The sequence below is a fragment of the Echinops telfairi genome, unplaced genomic scaffold, assembly GCF_000313985.2.
Source record: "Echinops telfairi isolate 266 unplaced genomic scaffold, ASM31398v2 ScPeMD7_7468;HRSCAF=8506_0, whole genome shotgun sequence".
Lineage (NCBI taxonomy): Eukaryota > Metazoa > Chordata > Mammalia > Afrosoricida > Tenrecidae > Echinops > Echinops telfairi.
Genome location: NW_022111369.1, coordinates 49,484,924 through 49,505,446, shown reverse-complemented (window position 1 = coordinate 49,505,446; position 20,523 = coordinate 49,484,924). Strand labels below are relative to the sequence as shown.

The 20,523-nt window shown below is 40.1% G+C and overlaps 1 protein-coding gene across 1 annotated transcript in view; it reads left to right on the top strand.

Moving 5' to 3' along the window:
* The window catches only part of DCK (deoxycytidine kinase), a 21,305-nt gene extending 13,276 nt beyond the window's left edge, over positions 1–8,029 (top strand). The window contains exons 5-7 of the mRNA XM_004703186.2: positions 3,753–3,868; positions 5,642–5,732; positions 7,365–8,029. Coding sequence (XP_004703243.1) covers positions 3,753–3,868; positions 5,642–5,732; positions 7,365–7,391 — 234 coding nt within the window. The 3' untranslated portion in view covers positions 7,392–8,029. The remainder of the gene's footprint in view (positions 1–3,752; positions 3,869–5,641; positions 5,733–7,364) is intronic.
* Positions 8,030–20,523: the final 12,494 nt, after the last annotated feature.

Here is a 20,523-nt window from a genome sequence, read left to right as displayed (position 1 = left end):
CCCTTGATAATTTATAAATTATTATTTTGTCATATCTTGCCCTGTCCGACGTCTCCCTTCACCCACTTTTCTGTTTTCTGCCCCCCAGGGAGGAGGTCACATATAGTTCCTTGTTATCGGTTCCCTCTTTCCTACCCACTCTCCCTCTACCCTCCCTGTTTCGCCACTCACTCCACTGGTCCTGAAGGCTAAGGACAGGAAAGAAAAGAACAAGAGGGATGTCAAAAGAAATTCTGTACCTTGCTCTTCAATGTAATGTCTTTAGTGAATTGAAATGTTGGTGTGAAAGAGCTGAACAGAAGATTATCTAAAGGCAGGCCAAGAATACAGAGGAAAGCAAAATGAAGTGTATAAAGATCTCGAATTAGAAAACTGAAATCTTTTAACATAGCTCAAGCTAAATAACATGAATGGAAAGTTCAATCCTCAAGGGGCAAATATTGAAGGATTCTATAGGCAAGATATTGAATCGTGTAGGAAGCATCAAAAGAGAAACGAATGATATACAATCACTAACAAAAGAATACCAGAAAGATCTTTACTTGTGCTTTAACTGTTCAAAGTCATTAGACCCATGCAGATCATAGCAAATTATTGATAATATTGCAAATTTATTCGCAAAAAATTTGGGCGGTGGCCAGAAAAGGACCCTGTGACAGGAGTCCTCTTCAGAGTCTGCACTGCCTTGTTCTCACTGCTGCCAGCGAACTGCCCCGGGCCTTGCTCAACTTTCCCGTCTCCCACGAGCCCCCAGCCCTGCTTGGCATTGGGGTCTGAAACCAAGCCTCTGGCTGGTGGAGACGCCTCATTCTCCACGGCAGGCCTTTCAGTCTGTGTGTTCTCTCAAACAGAATGGCTTCTGGGCCTTGGTGAGACTGTACCAATCTCCCATTGGATGTAAGATGGTCATCTCTTGAGTTTGAAATGCTCGTGTCATTTAGCTACGGTGACCAGATTTAAAGCGGGACACCATTGGTGGGGGGGTGGGGTGCGGGGGTATTCTTGATTAAAAATTTGGTCTATATGCACCAAATAGACCATTAAAAAAAAATTTAAGTGCAAAAAAATATTCTACTTAATTGTGTACATGCTATACTTGTAGACAGACTGAAAGACAATAATTTGAACAAAATACAGGGATTCTGTGTGGTTTATGTATTAGACCGGGTTGACAAGAGAAACAAATCCAGAGACACACATATATGTATAAGAAAGCTTTATATTAAGTAATTATCCATAGAGAAAACATCCTAGCTCAAGCCCATAAGTCTGAAACTAGTCCTTAAGTCCTTCAGATTAGCTCAGCCACATGCAGTGATGCAAAATGCAGGAAGATCACAGGCTGGTGATTACAGTCTTGTGTATCTAGTGGCAGTGGTAATATCTCCAGGGCTTTGGCAGCAATCAGGGTCCTTCGGCAGGATGGTGAAGGCAGAGAGGGGGCTAGATTCCTAGGACCCTCCTTACGATAAGGCCATGCCCTTAAGGAGGTACCAGCAGGTTGTGACTTGATTCACAGGTTGGCGACCACCCCTACACTTCTATATGTCTTCAAGGTGACATGACGTTGTGTAACTACCATAGTTCTCAGGAAAGGTATCCGTCAGGGTGGTATCCTTTCACAGTAACTTAAAGTCTGCTGAATAAATAATCCCCAAAAGCGTTACTGTGTGAAGAATGAGACATCTGGGTTGGAGGAAGGCTTCTTAACAAGCTGAACTATGCAGACAACACAACTTGCTGAAAATGAAGAGTATATGAAGCACTTATTGGTGAAAATCAGCACAAGTCCTCACAACTGCACTTCGAGATGGCAACATGATGAACTGAGAAAGGATTGAGGGTGCCAAGGATTTCTTTTTCTTGGAACTACAATCAACACCTGTGGAAGCAGTCAGGAAATCAAATGACATATATATTGGGCAAACTTATTGCCAAAGAGCTTGAAAGTGGTTAAAAAAAAAATTTAAAAAGCAAAGATGTCATTTTGAAGACTAATGTGTACCTGGCTGAAACATGTTATTTTCAGTCACCTTGAAAGCATGCAAAAGGTGGACAATAAATAGGGATGGCCAAAGAATTCATGTCTTTGAATTGTGAATGGTGAAGGATATTACGTGTGCTGTGGACTACTGGAAGAACAACCAAAAAAATGTAGCAGGACATACATTGAACGTCTCATTAAGAAGGGATCAGCCTTGTAGAAGGGCATCACCCTTGATAGAGGATCAGTGAAAAAGGGGTAGGCCCTCTAGATTTGACACGAGCTGCAGCAATGGGCTCAAACAGGAATGATGGTGAGAATGGCATAGGACTGTATAGCCAGTGTTTCTTTCTGTCGTACCTAACAACAACTCTATTTTCAGTGCATAGTTTGTTCATCTTTTAGCAAAGTAGAATAAATTAAAATTTTAATTTCAAAAATAGGGCAGGTATAGAAAAAATATAAAGAAATTGAAAGCTTAATTTTTCCATATACGTGTATATATAAAATATATGTGTGTGTATATATATGTATATATATGTGTGTGTGTGTGTGTGTGTGTGTGTGTGTGTATATACTTTGATTAGCGGCTTTTTGTTAAAGGTTTAAATTTTTCTGTAAACAATTTGAATGCTGCTTGTCTCATGTACATCAGTTTGGTTACGTGTTCTTATTTCCTGAGCGTCTGAGGATCTGTGACTCCATACAAGTTGTTATAAAAGTGTACAGGTAAATACGTTTTTAGGGAAAAGAGATCTAGAGCTTTACTGTCTGATGCTATTTAAATTTAAATTATTTAAAATTTCTATTCCTTAGTTTCTACACTGGCAATGTATTATTCAATACTCCGAAGCATCATGTGACCGTTGGCTACTTTAGTGACTATTACAGATAATGGGTATTTCTAACATTGCAGAAAGTACCTTGCATGATTTTATAATCAAATTTAGTAAACCTCAAAGCAGGATTCCTTTGATAGATCTGCATGCCTTTTATTCTGCCATCTCAAAGTTGTAAATGAATGTTTAATGAATTTCATTCCTTTTTATGAGATTTATATTATGAAGTATATAGATGCTAAAGTGTATAGACATTTTGGAAAGTCCGGCTTAGTTTTGTTGTTCTATGCGCGTGAGTCGCTGACTGGTAACGACCTGCATACAACAGAACGAAACACTACCGGCTTGTGCACCATCTTTGCAGTCATTGCTGTGTTTGAGTTCCTTGGTGTAGTCACTGCCTCAGTCTTGTTGAGGGTCTTTTTTGCTGACCCTCTATCAAGCATGATGCTCTTCTCCACAGATGGGTCCATCTTGATAACATGTTCAAGGTACATGAGATGACGTTTTGCCAACCTCCTGTGGAGCATTCTTGCTGTACTTCTAACTGCTTAGTTTAGAGACATCAAAATGCTATGAAAGGAATAGAAAGGAGGGAAGTAATTAACTTTGTAGAAGAATTGGAGATTTTGGCTAAAATAAATAAAGGGACACTGAGATCAAAACCAGATCAAAACCAGTTGAATCAGTTCCAACTCCTGATGAACCCAGGGTGAAACCATAAGTTTTCAGTGATTAGTTTTTCAAAAATAAATTGTCAGGCCTTTCTCCTGAAGCACACCTGTAAATTTGAGGCTTCAATTTCTTGGTACCACCCAGGAACTCCAAAGAAACACTAGGGGAAAATGTTTTTATGTTAATGGCAGCGGGCAAGAATAATTCTCCTTTATTTGCCTTTCTTTCTTTAATTGTCTTGTTGCTTGTTTTAGACATGCTTGAATCGAATATATTTACGAGGAAGAAGTGAAGAACAAGGCATTCCTCTTGAGTACTTGGAGAAGCTTCACTATAAGCATGAAAGCTGGCTACTGAACAGGACACTGAAGTAAGCCTTAGTTTTACTTCTCATTTTTTCATTCATTTGTCCAATTCTAATCTAAAATCTGGAAGATACAAATAGCAACATGAAGTTTTTCATTTTGAGCCTTTTTATTTATTCCAGGATTAGGTATGGATTTTGACTCTTTATTGTTATTATTTTAATTTTGATCAGATTATCTTTCCTTTAAATTTTACAACTTGAATCCCTCAGTTTTGTTATGTACTTTCAGATTTTTTTATAGGAAATATATTTTAAATTTGCTTCCTATAACATGACATTGGAGGTAGACTAGCATTAGCTGTTAATAGTGTTTTGGGTCTTGGTTCAAGACCATTCTCACTTATATGAGTTTGTAAAACCCCAGAACCTCAACTAAATTCTTGGGGTTTTAGTTTTCTCATGGTTAAGATGCAAAATATTCTTCCTATTATGGTGTGCTTTTTTAGTAGAACAACATACCATAATGCGCCTGTATTAGTCTAGGTACTTTAGAGAAACAAATCCACAACAACTCATATATAAGAGAGTTTTATGTAAAGAAAGTGTGCATCACGAAAATATCCCAACCCAATGCTGCCCAAGCCCACAAGTTCAACATTAACCCATTAACCCAACACCAGTCCACAAAGTCCTCCACCTCACAGAACAGAGGCAATGACGCCCACTGCAGGAGGAAAGCTGAGTCAGTGAACGTGTAAGCATCTCAGCGCTGGCAGGGGTCTCCACACGGCTGCTCCAGCACCCAGGGCTGCATCGGGATAGGTCCATATGGCTTCTTGGGAATGTCTTGTAAAAACTCAATCCTGCAAGCTGAAGCAGAGAACTGCTAAGGCAGCTGCACCCTGGTGCGACCATCACAAACAAGAGACCCGAGAACTAGAAAGGCGAGGCTCACCACCCACTTATTCCTCCGCCTTTCAATTAGCCCCACATGTGATTATCGGCCAGGTTGGCACAATTAACTAACTCAGTGCCTATCTCTATGTCTTTTTCACCTGACATATTTAGCTACAGGTAGTAAATATAAGTGAGTAAGAAGAGAGTACTAGATGAAATTCTTTTTAAAAAATAATTTTATTGGGGGCTCATACAACTCTTTATCACAATCCATACATCCATCCATTGTGTCAAGCACATTTGTACATTTGTTGCCATCATCATTTTCAAAACATTTTCTTTCTGCTTGGACCCTTGGCATCAGCTCATTTTTTCCCCCTCCCTCCCATGGACCTTTGATAATTTAGAGATTTTTTTTTCATGTCTTACCACTGACCAGTGTCTCCTTTCACCCACTTTTCTGTTGTCTGTCCTCCTGGGAGTGGATTATATGTTGATCATTGTGATCGGTTCCCTCTTTCTCCCTCCACCTTCCCCTTCCACTCTTGGTATCACTACTCTCAATATTGGTCCTGAGGAGTTTATCTGTCCTGGATTCCCTGTGTTTCCAGCTCTCATCTGTACCCGTGTGCATGCTCTGGTCTAGCCAGATTTGTAAGCCAGAATTGGGGTCATGATAGTGGGTGGCAGGAAGCATTAAAGGACTAGAGGAAAGTTTCATTGGTGCTATCCTGTACCCTGACTGGCTCGTCTCCTCCATGTGACCCTTCTGTAAGGGGATGTCCAAATGTCTACAGATGGGCTTTGAGTCATTAGATGAAATTCTTGCAGATTAACTAATATAATATAATTGACAACATTTTGATTTCCAATGATGAAAGATAGAAGGTTTTTTGTTTTTTACTTTTCTGATTATTGTATTTCTCTCTCTTTAAACAGAACCAACTTTGATTATTTACAAGAGGTACCAATCTTAACACTGGATGTTAATGAAGACTTTAAGGACAAACATGAAAGTGTGGTTGAAAAGGTATAGTTAGGCAAAGACTATATACTAATGTTTGCTTTGTCTTGTCTAAAAATGTGTGCTAACTTGTGACAAAGCTATTTTCTAATGGAAAAGATGACAAAGCCCATGAGAGACAGCATTGTAAGCTAAATTTTGGAGCTGCTCTGCTTGTTTCACTCTCTGTAAATAGGGGTAATCACAATAATAAATATTCTTCATCACACATACCCCCTTTTTTACCTGTTTTATTTCCTTCTCCTTCAAACCTCTAGTCTTTAAGTATTTTAATAATAAACTACTTGTGCAAGTAAATTTCCTTTTCAGTTAGATTCAACATGTATACTAAAGTTTAGGCTATAGATCACATCCATTTCTACATTAGCTGAGGTTTGAGATTAAAGGATTTGTAGTTGTGAATTTCACTTGGCCATTGCCTGCTCATCAGTGATTATTTTAATGAGTATTAGTCTATCTCCCAGATAATTGGGAGTTGATAATATTCTATTAAGTTAATGGTAGCCTTACTGATTATGAATCTGTTGACTAACATTTGAAAAATTGATATAACAGATAACTCTATCCCCATACTTAATAATTTAACAATCTAAGGCCATAAAAAGAAAAAACAAACAATTATTTTGGTTTCGTTTTAAGAGATATTTGATATTTCATATGAACTGTCACAAAATGTGTCTGCTTACTGTAGTACTTAACATTCATAGCATTTTACAGGGCAACAGTTATAGATAATTACTATAGTGTATACAGGGCAGTGCTAGTTCAGTGTTCGAATTCTTGCCTTGTGTGTGAGAATGCTTGCTTTCTGTGGTTCCCAGCAGTGCATCCGCACCTCGTACGTAGCCGTCATTCTTCTCTGCGTGGAGACTTGCATGTTACTGTGATGCTGAGCAGGTTTCAGTGCAGCTTCTGGACTTAGACTAGGAAGATACATCGCGCTGCCTCTGAAATGAGCCAATGAAAACCTTATAGATCACCTGATAGCCCAATCCTGTTGGACACGGGGTCACTTGGGAGCTGACAGCTATAGTCTAGAGTTTTTTTTTTCATAATACAAAATAAAGTATAGCTGACATTTTAATAATGCTAGCAGTTGACTTTTTTGTTTGAAGGTATTTACTTCAAAACAATATTATTGCCTTTTTGAGAAGAATTACTGTCTATTCTAGAATAAGAAAATAGTCCTATTGCATTGTGGTTTGGGTCAGATGACTTAGTTTATTCACTGCTTACGTGTCTTCTCACATGTTAGCCTTGAAGAATATGTGATTCAAATTTTGGTTTCAGAAAAACTACAAGTATGCATGTGTGGATCTTCATAGTTGCTTGAGCTATTACCAGTTATTAAAGTTACTAGTTCTAAATGTGGTCATGGTATTTAAATTTTTACAATTATAAAATTAGCATAACTGGTGTTGTAGAGCTCTTTAATTTTAAGTATAAATTTAATAATCTTATAATTTTAGGTCATTTAATTTTTAGTACCTCAATTAATTACCAATATTTTGAAAGTAAATGTTATGGAATGTGATTGAGTTATCTTGCTATTTATTTTTGTACTTCTAAATCAAGACAATATTGCATATCCTCAATTCGTCAAGGAATCGCACTAACGTTTTTTTCCCCTCCCCTCAGGTCAAAGAATTTTTGAGCACTCTGTGATCGTGCCGAAGACTGTAGGCATCCAGATGTTTCCAGATACTTCGGTCTTGTGTATCGTTGTCGTTTCATATTAATGGACATCTCACTAAAAAACCCAAGACTTTTTTTGGGGGCGATGAATCCTATTTAAGTTATGGCTCGTTACTTAACTGGAAATTTTAATGTTACATAGCAAGAGATAGTATGTCTGTGTAAATTAGTATACTATTATAAGTTTAAAAGTGAAATTTAAGAACACCTTAGAATAAGAATGTTAAAATTTATTATGTTTTTGATCAAGTGCCTCCTTTCCAACTTAAGTTTATCTTGAAGGTAAGCACACAATAGGTTTAACACTCCCTCACTACATTGATATCTCTTGATGTATCTATGACACAAGAGCATTTTGTTCTCAGTTTGGTAGTGATATCTCAGAGATCATTTAATCTTTTTCCTTGCCTTTGTTTTTTCATTTTCAGTATGGAAGAGACTTCTTTCATTCTTTAGCCTGGGGTTTTAGGGGAGATAAATGTAAATTCTTACATGATATAATGGCTAATATGTGTCAATTTGATCAGACCATCATTTTGTGTGTGTGTGTGTGTGTAAGAAAGAGACTTATATACAAGAGCAATTGAATATTGAGAAAACATCCTAGCCCTGTGTGTGTGTGTGTGTGTGTGTGTGTGTTTGTGTGTGTAAGAAAGAGACTTACATACAAGAGCAATTGAATATTGAGAAAACCTCCCAGTCCAGTCTAGATCAACAGACCACCATTCTTATATTGTGTGGTAGTTCTCTATTTTGTAATCATCTTTCATTTTATGTGTTGTAAATCCAAACCTATGTGTCAATAATGTGCAGTATTTCATGAGTCACATTTTACAAGAGGTGTGGTTAGAGTCATGCCCTTTCTCTGATGCCAGGAGAGTTTTATTGTGGTACATATTGGATGCTCTGAAGACTCCCTTATTCTGGATCCTACATCTGATTTGTTATCATCTGATGGCCTTTTCTTGGAACTTGAGCCAGTAGGCAATTGACTTCTCTTCTAGTTTGGGGATTTGAAGTTCTGTGAGCCAGCAGCCTGCCCTCTGACCTACTGATCCTGATTCACCAACCTCTGTTGCAATCACATGAGCCTGAAGACGCTTCCAGCATGATGCCTAACCTATGGATTGGGGACTTGCCAGCTTCTACAACCACCTGAGCCATTATATAGATACATAGATACACACGCTCTTCACTGATTTTGCTTCTCTAAAGGACCAAGCCTAAGACATTTGGTATTGAGTGGTTCTGTAGAAATAAAATTATAAAGATGAGCTTTCTTAATGGTCTGAAAGGACCTGGTTATTCTGCCTCCAGTAGTAAATAGTGACCTTGCCACTATTAAAAGTAGTGGAGTGCATCCTTTGGACCCAGGGTCCTGGCCCCGAGAACCTCTTAGATCTAGGGGAAGATTGCTGCCAAGACATGTGGTATTCTCTAAGGAAGTCTGGGTCCAAAGAAGCTGAAAAGTCAACTCTTTCATAGAGCTAAAAGAGAAAAAAACTCCCTGAGAGCTAGCGCCATGAATTAGGACTCTCCTCCTAAACAGGAATTTAGAACTCTTCCTGAATTATCCTTTAAGGATGGAAAATGACTTCTAATTGAGATTTGTGGATTGGAAGTATAGCTTTCCCTAATTGTCTTTCCATGTTACAGGTGATATTAGTGGAGGGATTAGTGTACTCATTTTATTCTCTCTTGTACTTGCCCTAGGAATGAGTAATCTTTCTTAGACTTGGTGAAGAGTTAAAAGAGAAACTCAAACCAAGGTATATTATTTTAGTAGTTTGTTCTGTTTAGTTCCATTTCATATTTCCCATTTCATCCTGCTAGTCCCTGTTGCCTGGATTAATTAGGCAGTCTGCTATTTTAAGGATTAGATCAAAATTAAACACTTGTACTTTGTGGTCCCTGTGATAAACTCTAGTTGACTTTGCATCTTTTTGGGGGTTTGCCTTTAGTATTTCCTACCAATTTGAGGGAAGTTACTGATAAAAATTATTTTGTTTTATATATTATGTATCATAAAATACTATAATTTTTGTTGAATTACGTATGTTTGCATATATATACAGGAACCTTGCTGGAGTTGGTTAATCAGTGGACTCCTTGGGAGAAAGTTGAAGCTATCTGCTCCCATAAAGATTCACGACCTCGGGAAAACTTTTTAGGGTTACGTTGAGGCAGAGTCGACTCAGTGAGACTAGATTTGGTTTTGAGGATTTACCGATATAAAAATATAAATAAATACACAAAGAAGATGGGGTAGAATATTTCCACTATGAAGTAAACAGGTACAGTTAATTATCTCTAAGGTGCTTACATGAGTAGTTCTAATTTGTAAACTTACATGAATTCATCTGTAGTCTATAATAAAAGGGTTTTAGTTTTTGTTTTCTAGTCTATTAAATTGTAGGTGCCCTGGCATTGGGCTGCAATCTGCAGGGTCCTCAGTTCGGAACCACCAGCAGCTCCTCTGGAGAAAGACTGGGCTTTCTACAGTTACAGTCTTGGAACCCACAGGGGGTCACTATGAGGCAACATTGACTTGATGGGAGTGTTTAAGATAGTGAGTGTTTTTTTCTCTTGTATTTGTAATCTTTCAAAAGGACATTTTAGAAAAATTCTTTTTAAAAATTTGAACACTTGAAGTTATTTTCCTTAAAAATGTCATGTTTTGTATTCAATTTCCTACTCAAAGTTGATAATTTAGTGGGCTACCTCATACAGTACAGCTGCACTGACTTTTGAAGAGTGGACTTAGTTTCAAATTTATAAATGCCATACATTTTAAAACTGATTCATTATATTTCATGGGTTTCTTTGTCTTTTTTTTCCTAAATGAATTTGCCTATTTAGTAAAATATTTGCTTAATAAGTGTAAACATCATGAACTAATAGAAATACATTCATTGAAATCTTTTTAGACTTAAAACTTGCTCTACCTTTGGAAAAATATTGATATAAAATGTCAGTGGTCTATATAAATTACAATGATTCCATTTTAGAGAATTATAATTCAGTGATTTTCACTAGCCCTTTTAAAATAATGTGCAAGGACTCTTAATTTGAAAAATTGAAAAGAAAAGAAGAGTATTTGTCAGGACTCAGAATAGAGCTGAACTGGTAGTGTGGTAGATAATTGAGCCTAGTGGTCTGCATTATGTTTTGAACCTGTATATTTCATCACCTTTCTTTTGAGTATATGCTGTACTACTTAGTTGTTTACTCTTCTAAGAAGGCAATAAAGTACTGTAGACATAATTTCCTTGTCAAGACTTTTCTATCTACTGTGTCTGAAAGTTAGAGTACTGTAGAGTGACACCTGGAAAGTGTTTTTGTTAGTTGTTGTTGAATCAGTTCTGACTCATGGTGACCTGTGTAACGGAACAACAGGAAATTTGCCTAGTCTAGTGCCATCTTCATGATTGTTGGAATGTTTTGAGTACATTGTACCTATTGTGCCAATCAATCCGTCAACTTTAAGGTTGGCCTTCTATCAAACATGTTCATTTCTAGTGATTTGTCTTTCCTGATGTGTAAGCAAGTTGATATTTCTCTAACCTCCGTCTCCCTTCTAAGGACTGTTCCCATTGTATTTCTTTTAAGAACAATTTGTTCTTTTGGCAATCCATTCAATATTCACAGCAAATCTGTTGGTTTACTATTAGATTTGAATTAAAAACCTGGAAGTAGCAAGTGAAGTACTTGTGACTCCTTAGTAACAGCCCCTCCCACTCTATGCATTTATAAATGCGTTTTTATAGACCCAAGAGCACCCTGAACAACATACACTCTTTGAATGTTTTGGCAGCTGCAGAATATAGTGTAAAACCATCCAGAATGTTTTTAGCAATTGCCCTGTTCACAACTTGGGATTCCTTTTGGTTAGTTTTCAAACTCAATTTTTGCAAAAATTCTTGCAATAATAGTGATTGGTTGTTCTGCTACCTGTTTATATAAACTTTTAACAGGTTAATAACTGCAAACACTTCTGGATGGGAGGACTGGCTGTAAGCTTGAAGCCTCTCTGTTGCACACTCCTAGGTTGGCCTGTAGCACCTGGACACCTGCTGTGGGCAGATTTTGGTCCAGAGCATCTGTAGCAAAAGGCCAGGCCAGGGAGGAACTCAAATTTTTGCTGGAAGTCCAAGTCTTAAGGACTCTTGTATACTTGTGGATTGTCAAACTCCTGAGAGCTGCTTCCTGTAATAGATCTTGACCTCTTTTCTCCAAGGTGGTGATTACCACCTGATACTTCCAGCCAATCTCATGAGCTTGGTGGCTCAAGTAGGTAAACTTGTGTGTCGACTTGAGAGGTACAACCTTGAGGGCAGCAGGAAGCTCCATCACTTTTTTCTGCCCATTGTTATAGGTGGACAGAACCCATGGAAAACCCTGACATGCTTAGTCTGGTATACCATGCCCCACAGAGTGTCAAAGATGGACCAGGGCCCCAGAAGTGGTGGTGGGGTCCAGAAATGGTGTGAGCCCTGCAAGGGCTTTCTGAAGAGAAAGGCCATGTACTTGAACGTGTTTCTGTTAGAAGGGGCCGGAAGTACTGATGCTCTTGCTGCACAAGACCATCACCTGCTCCAGAAAACACTTGTTTGACGACAATGGCTGTCAGACAGCCGCAGCCATCGAGCACCAGGATCTGCCCCTCTGCCATCTTTGGCAACTGCCCAGGAAAGCTCTTTACTATCCAACTTTTACAACATGGAACTTAGTCATGTTTAAAAGAATAAGAAGTCCCAGTGTGTTCTTGTATTAGAGCAGTGGTTCTCAACCTTCCTAATGCCACCACCCTTTAATTCAGTTCCTCATGTTGTGGTGACCCCTCAATCATAAAATTCTTTTTTTTTTCTCCATAAAATTATTTTTGTTGCTACTTCATAACTCTAATTTTGCTACTGTTAGGAATTGGGTGACCCCTGTGAAAGAGTCATTTGAGACCCACAGGTTGAGAAACAATATCAGAGTTATATTCGGAGTACCAGGTTTGCAGGGGGCTTTGAGTAATGGAAGCTCAAAGTCCATTTGCGGATTAAGCCTCCATTGAATTCCTTTTGACCATTAGCCAGGAATGGAGAGCTGATGGTGCCCGGCTTTCGGGAGATATAGCGTCTGGGGTCTTAAAAGCTTGAAGGTAAACAAGTGGCCATCTAGCTCAGACGCAAAAAATCCACATGGAACAACATATCAGCCTGGGTGATCACAAGGTGTCGAACGGATCACTGAAGACAAATGGGTGCATAAGCAAATGTGGCGAAGAAAGCTGATGGTGCCCGGCTATCAAAAAGTATAGCGTCTGGGGTCTTAAAGGCTTGAAGGTAATCAAGCGGCCATCAAGCTCAGAAGCAACAAAGCCCACATGGAAGAAGCACACCAGCCTATGCAACCATGAGGTGTCGAAGGGATCAGATATAAGGCGTCATCAGAACAAAAAATCTTACCATAGTGAATGATGGGGGGAGTGCGGAGTGGAGACCCAAAGCCCATCAGTAGGTCACTGGAGACCCCCTTGCAGAGGGGTCTCGGGGAGGAGATGAGCCAGTCAGGATGCAATGGAAAATACAACTTTCCTCTAGTTCTTAAATGTTTCCTCCTCGTTCCCACTACCATGACTCGAATTTGACCTTGCAAGTCTGGCTGGACCGGAGGATGTACACTGGTACAGATAGGAACTGGGAATCCAGGGGGGATGAGCCCTACAGGACCAGTGGTGTGAGTGGCAAAACAGGGAGGGTAGAGGGAGAGTGGGTAGGAAAGAGGGAACCGATTACAAGGAACTATATGTGACCTCCTCCCTGGGGGATGGACAAGAGAAAAGTGGGTGAAGGGAGACATCGGATAGGGCAAGATATGACAAAATAACAATTTATTTTGGGCTCATGAGGGAGGAGGGAGCAGGGAGGGAGGGGAAAAATGACCTAATGCCGGCAGTTTAAGTGGAGAGAAAATGTTTTGAGAACGATGACAATGAATGTACAAATGCGCTTTACACAATTGATGTGTGTATGGATTGTGATAAAGAGTTGTATGAGCCCCTAATAAAATGATTTAATAAAAAGAGAAAACAAACCAAAAAAAATTATTTTCATTGCTACTTCATAACTCTAATTTTGCTACTGTTAGGAATTGGGTGACCCCTGTGAAAGAGTTATTTGAGACCCACAGGTTGAAAAACAATATCAGTTATATTCGGAGTACCAGGTTTGCAGGGGGCTTTGAGTAATGGAAGCTCAAAATCCATTTGCGGATTAAGCCTCCATTGAATTCCTTTTGACCATTAGCCAGGAATGTGAGCAGTCTTGCCCTCAAGCAGAGTGGATTGGAAAGTGGATTACGATCCCCTAACCAGCTCAGGGAGGGGCAGGCTCCCTGAGAGGCTTACCTGGGTGTGTCCTTGGTGGAGATGAGGATGCTGGGGGCCACCCTCATGAGTCATGCCTTGGTTGGAAGACTCCGGAATCTCTTTAAAATTTTACTGCCATTTTTTAACAGTTTTATTGGCATATAATTCACATTGTATAATTTAATAGTACAGTTATATTAAGAAGAGTTCTATAACTGTCACTATAATCAATTTCAGACCATTTCTTATTGTTTCCCATTTCCCCCATTCTCCCCTGCCATCCCCGTAAGAAACCATTAATCCAATTACTGTCTCTAGGTTCAAACATGAGTTTTATATGCCAAAAACACAAAAAAGCAAAATGAAACAACAAAAGTAAGAGTGATTGTTTCTCAATCAAAAAGAAAGAAAATACTAAAAACTCGAACAAATTAAAAATGTCTGAAGGGAGAAAAAATGATAAGGTGTTAAATTTTAACCTTATTGCATCTGCAATAACCCACTTTCCAATGCACCCTGAATGATAAGTTATTTACACCTTTGGTCTGTGGTCAGAGGGGACTCACCAGAGGCTTAAGCCACATCTATTTCACTTCACTTTTATTTTAAACTGATAACTTTACAATGGATCGAAAGGGAGATCAAATGATCAGCTAATACATTTTAACCTAACTACATCTGCCGTAACTGAGTTTGTCAGTTATGTTACCTGATAACAAGGCCATTCAGATCTGTCAACTATTGTCGGAGTATTCACTGAAGGTTTAATCCATGTGTTTTTCCAGCAAATGGATTTTGGGGTTCCACTGTCATCCACAGCCTTCTGCAAACCAGGTGTTCATCATTTGAGCTCTAATGTGGTCCTTTGAATTTAGGTTTTGCGTTTTTTTTTTATTATGAAAAGATCGTTTTATTGGGGGCTCTTACAGCTCTTATAACAATCCATATATCAATTATATCAAGCATATTTGTATGTATGTTATCATCATTTTCTAAATATATACTTTCTATTGAGCCCTAGTATTAGCTCCTCTTTTTTCCCATCCTCCCTACCACCCTGGTGACCCCTTGATAAATTATAAATTATTATTTTCATATCTTACACTGACCACTATCTCCCTTTCTCCGTGGTTCTGTTTGTCCCCCTGGGGGTGGGGAGGTGGTTGTGTGTGATCATTTCCATTGCTTCCCTCTTCCCTCCTTTCCCACCTGCCCCTTACCTTCCTGGCATCACTACTCCCACTCCTGTTCCTGAATTCTGTGTGTCCTGAGCTCATATCTCTTATCTGTACCTGTGCACATGCTCTGGTCTAGTCCAAAGTGAGAGGCAGCACTGTGGTCATTCTAGTCGGGGGTGAGGTATCCTCAAGGAACCGAGGAATATTGTGTATTTCATCAGTTCTATACTGCATCCTGGTTGACTCATCCCTTCCTTGTGACCCTTCCATGAGGACATGTCCCTTTGTCTACAGATGGGTTTTGGGTCTCTGCTCTGATCCCCTTCTTTCTCAACAGGTTTTTTTCACCTGTTTGTTTTGGGTCTTCTGATGCCTGTTACCCGATCCTGTTGACACTTTATGATCACATAGGCTGATGTGCTTCCATGTGGGCTTATTCTTTCTCTGCTAGATGGCCCCTTGTTTAATTTTAAGCCTTTAAGACCCCAGATGCTATATATTTTGATAGCTAGGTACTATCGGCTTTCTTAACCACAGTTGCTTATGCACCCATTTTGTCTTCAGCAATTATGCCAGGAGGGTGAGCATCACAGAATGCCAGGTTGTTAGAACAAAGCTTCCTTGCATTGAGGGAGGGTATGAGCAGAGGCCTGAAGTCCGTCCACTGCCTCAGTGTATTGCCCTATAAATATATGTACATAGGCCAGTACTCTATTTTTATGAATGAATGTATTTATATGTACACACCTATCCTTATACCCCTATCCATAGCTTTGCTTCCTAGATCTTTTCTGTTTCCTTTTACTTTCTTCCTCCCCACCATCATGCTCGCCCTTCTTCCGCCTATGAGTAATTCTTCTCAGCTAGATTGCTGTTGCTCCAACACCCCAGGATCTCTACGTCCTCCTCATTGTTGATTTTAATTCTCTAGTTATTCTCTCCTCTCTGGTGTTATTTGCTCACTGCTCCATTCCCCTGACTCCTTCTCCCCCCAAGTCCCTTAAACTGTCTGTCCCATTGTTGCTTTTTCCTCAAGTTTGCTTCTCATGCCTATCTTATATAAGTAGGCAAACCAACACTAACAGAGACCAAAACGAAAAAAAAAAAAGATTGAATAAGAAGAGGGAAAAAAACAGGCAAAACACATAATTCCAGGTCTGTCTTCTGACCTTTATGTCTGTCTCCCCACAGGTCCTGGGGGAATTTTGCAGCTGCCTCTTATAGCCCCTCAGGGGCTTTGTGGCTTTGCTTTGCAACCGTTACTGATCTGTTATGTTCCCTTCTTGGTTCCCTCCACTGTGGGGTGTTCAGGCTGGACTAACTCCCCACTATGTGTCCCCAGTATTGTCCCCTGGTGCAGTGTGCTCCAGTGAGGAGACATCATATCTTGAACTGTTGTCAGCTCTACATTCCTCTGTGCCTTAGCAGCTCTGTGCAGGGACATTGTCTGGTGTGCCAATATGGAGTCTAGACTGTCCCTCTCTTTTTCTTGGTTTGCTTTCGTGTGGGCGTGGCATGCTAAACCTGTAGGTTTAGTGTTATCCTCTGTACTTCTAGGGTTGGGGTCAGTCTGGTTCTGATTAGGGCCAGCCCTATAGCCCACTGTTTTCATGTGTTGCTCCATGTGGTTACGTTGCCTTCAAGGTTTGGTGCGCCATGGTGGGGTCTACATGCACACTCCCAATGGTGTAGAATCATAACCAATTCTCTCCCCCTGGGTGGGTTAGTGTCCTACTCCCATCTGTAGAAAAATGAAACAAGATGCTTACCTCACCCATGTATAAGAACAAACTCAAGGTGGATCACAGACCTAGAAGTAAAACCCCAACTATCAGGACCATCAACGAAGGATTCGGGACAAACCTAAGAACCTTGGCCCAGGAAATATATAGGCTAACTGCAATAGGGAGGGGTCCACACACAGGTGAATCTGAAATTGAAAAGGAGGATATACCAAGGATAAAATACCTGTGTGTGTGTTGAAAGACTTCATGAAGAGAGTAACAAGAACCCACAAACTGGGAGAAGAGTTTTAGCAATGAGACAACAGACAAAGGGCTTATTACAAAAGTCTAAAATACCCTCCTAGCCTGCAAAAAGGAAAACAGTTAACCTCCTCAGGGAGTGGGCAAAAGACCTTAAAAGAAGTTTCATTAGGAAGGAAACCCAAATGGGCAATAAACATGAGAAAATGCTTCTTATCATTGGCTATCAGAGAAATGCAAGTTAAAACAACCATGAGATACCATCTAACACCCTTGAGGAAAATCCAAATCAGAGCAACAAATGTTGGGCAGGCTGTGATGAGATAAGATCTCTCCTCCACTGCTGGTGGTCGTGTGGATACATATAGCCTCTGGAAAGCTATCTGGTGATATTTAAAGCAAATGGAAATTGAGCTACTTTATGACCCAGCTTTCCCTGTACTGGGCATATACCCAGAAGACGTAAGAAATAGACCAAGACTGGTTGCCTGGGCTCCAATGTTTATTACAGCACAATTCACAATTGCAAAGAATTGCAAACAACCTAAATTTCCATTGATAGATGAGTGGATAATGAAACTCTGGCACATACACACACTGGAGTATCACACATCACTAAAAAGCACTGATGATCACATGAAGTGTGTCATTTCATGGGAAGAGTTGGAGGAAAGTATGCTAAGTGAAGCTAGCCAATCACAAAATGACAAGTACAACAGGAGTCCCCAGAGGTGAGTATAAGCAGCACAGTAGATATGGAAGAAAAGCCACTTGTCTCACACTATATGAGTTGAGGTACAGGCAGTCAGGTGGGAGTCAGACCAAACGCAAGGAGGTACATGTTAATGCACACAAAGAAGGGGAAAGGGTGATAGGTTTTATAATCACATCCCATAGGCTGGTGTGCTTTGTCCATATGGTCTTATGCCTCACTTAGATGGGTGCTTGTTTCAAGACAAGATTTTAAAACTCCAGACACTATTCTTTCTGATAGCTGGACACCATCTAATTTCTTTGCCACACTTCAACATAAGGAGCTCTTACAGCTCTTATAACAATCCATACATCCATCCATTGTGTCAAAGACATTTGTACATATGTTGCCATCATCATTCTCAAAACATTTGCTTTTTACTTGAGCCCTTAGTATCAGCTCCTCATTTTCCCCTCTCACTCCCCCCTCCCCCATGAACCCTTGATAATTTATAAATTATTATTTTGTCATATCTTACATTGTCCAATGTCTCCCTTCACCCACTTCTCTGCTGTCTGTGCCCCAGGGAGGAGGTTATATGTAGACCCTTGTAATCTGTCCCCCCTTTCCGCCTCACCTTCCCTCCACCCTCCTGGCATCACCACTCTCACCACTGGTCCTGAAGGGTTCATCTGTCCTGGATTCCCTGTGTTTCCAGTTCCTATATGTACCAGTGTACATCCTCCGGTCCAGCTGGATATGTAAGGTAGAATTGAGATCATGATAGTTGGGGAGAGGCAGCATTCAAGAACTAGAGCAAAATTGCATGTTTCATCATTGCTGCACTGCACCCTGACCGGCTCTTCTCTTCCCTGCAGCCCTTCTGCAAGGGTATATCCAAGTGCCCATAGATGGGCCCTAGGTCCCCGCTCTGCACTCCCCCTCATTCACAATGCTATGCTTTTTCTTTTTTTTGTCTCTGATACCTGATCCCTTTGAGGCCTTGTGATCTCATAGACTGGTGTGCTTCTTCCATGTGGGCTTTGTTGTTTCTCAGTTAGATGGCCCCTTGTTTATCTTCCAACCTACAGGACCCCAGATTCGATATCTTTTGATAGCCTGGCACCATCAGCTTTCACCGCATTTGCTTATGCACCCGTTTTGTCTTCAGGGATCATGTTGAGGTAGGCTGGTGTGCTTCTTCCATGTGGGCTTTGTTGTTTCTTAGCTAGATGGCCGCCTGTTTATCTTCAAGTCTTTAAGACACCAGATGTGCTATCTTTTGATAGCTGGGCACCTTCAGCTTTCTTCACTACTTTTTCTTATGCACCCACTTTGTCCTCAGCAATTGAGTCAGGATAGGCTGGATAACACCCATATCTTTAGTGATTTCTAAGTCATGGTAAACAGTTGCTTTCTTCATTTGACATCCTAGTTACCATGCCCCCTCTTATGACTTTAAATTAATTTTAAACTCAAAAATAGTTGCAGAAGTATTAGCATTTCTGTTTCCATTAGCTAGCTTTCCTTAATGGTAATATTTTACTTAACCATAGCACATTTCCCAAACCAAAAATTGATATTGTTACAGCAGAAACTACAGATTTTATTGAGACTTCACCAGATGTGGGGTAATGAAATTAGCTGTCCAAAGTAAAGTCCCCTTTGCCGTCAGTTTCTAAGAAATGTGCCTTAGAAGAATTGGTCTGGAACTTCCAGGCCATACCTGAGGATTTGTGCTTCCAAGTAGACCCAGTAAGACTCACCTGAAATTAGCTTCAGAAAGTGTGCTATAATCTATCATGCTGGGACTGGCCAAAAAACTAGAAACAATAAAACCAGAAACAGAAACTTCCTAGGTGGCAAAGGGTGGATGACACATCGTTGAGACATGGGAACTGCATTGGGAACCCTCACAGCCTTCATCTTTTGTGATAGTTACATAATCTTGTCAATTTGAGACATGAGTGAAGGGGTGGAGTTTAGCCTGTCACTCAGGTTGCAGCTTGATGACTTCATGTGGAGGCACTAAGGAGATGAATAGCTTGCTGGAGGCGGGACACATGCTCACTCCTTGAGAGATTCCAGCTGAGAAGACACATGGAGCTACACCAGTGCCCTGAGCTGGAGGAGCCAAGTAGAGCCCCATGTCAGTGCTGAGATGCTTATACAGCCACTGGATCCACAAGACTTTCCACCCACTGGCCTGTGAATTCCCTACATTTGACGTCATTTCATGTGTTTTGTGAGTCTGAAGAGGACTTTATAGATTGGTATTGGACATATGGGCTAATTTCGGACTTATGGACTTGCTCTGGACTGGGCTGGAACGTTTTCTCAATATTCAATTGCTCTTATATATAAAGCTCTTTCTAATACACATATGGGTGTCTACGAATTTGTTTCTAGTCTACCCAGACTAACACATCTTTGGATCTCTTATGGAAATCCTGATTTGCATTCTTTTGTTGTTACAATTTTAAAATTCTTAAGTACAGTGCTCGCCATGAATTCTGTGAGTCATTCCAGTAAATTATTGAACCCAAAGAAGAAAGGGGAGCCAGCAGGTGAAAGTGAGGGTGTCCTGTAGACTCCCAGACTTGTGGTTAGCATCCGTCAAGAGTCTAAAGGATGGTGACCTTTTCATGTGTGAGATCTGCCCCTGCTCCACATGGTTTGGGTCAAAGAGCATACTTTGGGAATGGCTGGTGTCAGAAAGGATTGAGAAGTGGGAACATGGAGCCTGGATCAATCTCCACATTTTGTGGATTCTTATCCACAAAGTCAGATTCTTTTAAAAAAAAATCATTTTATTGGGGGGCTCGTACAATTCTTATCACAATCCATACATCCATCCATTGTGTCAAGCACATTTGTACATTTGTTG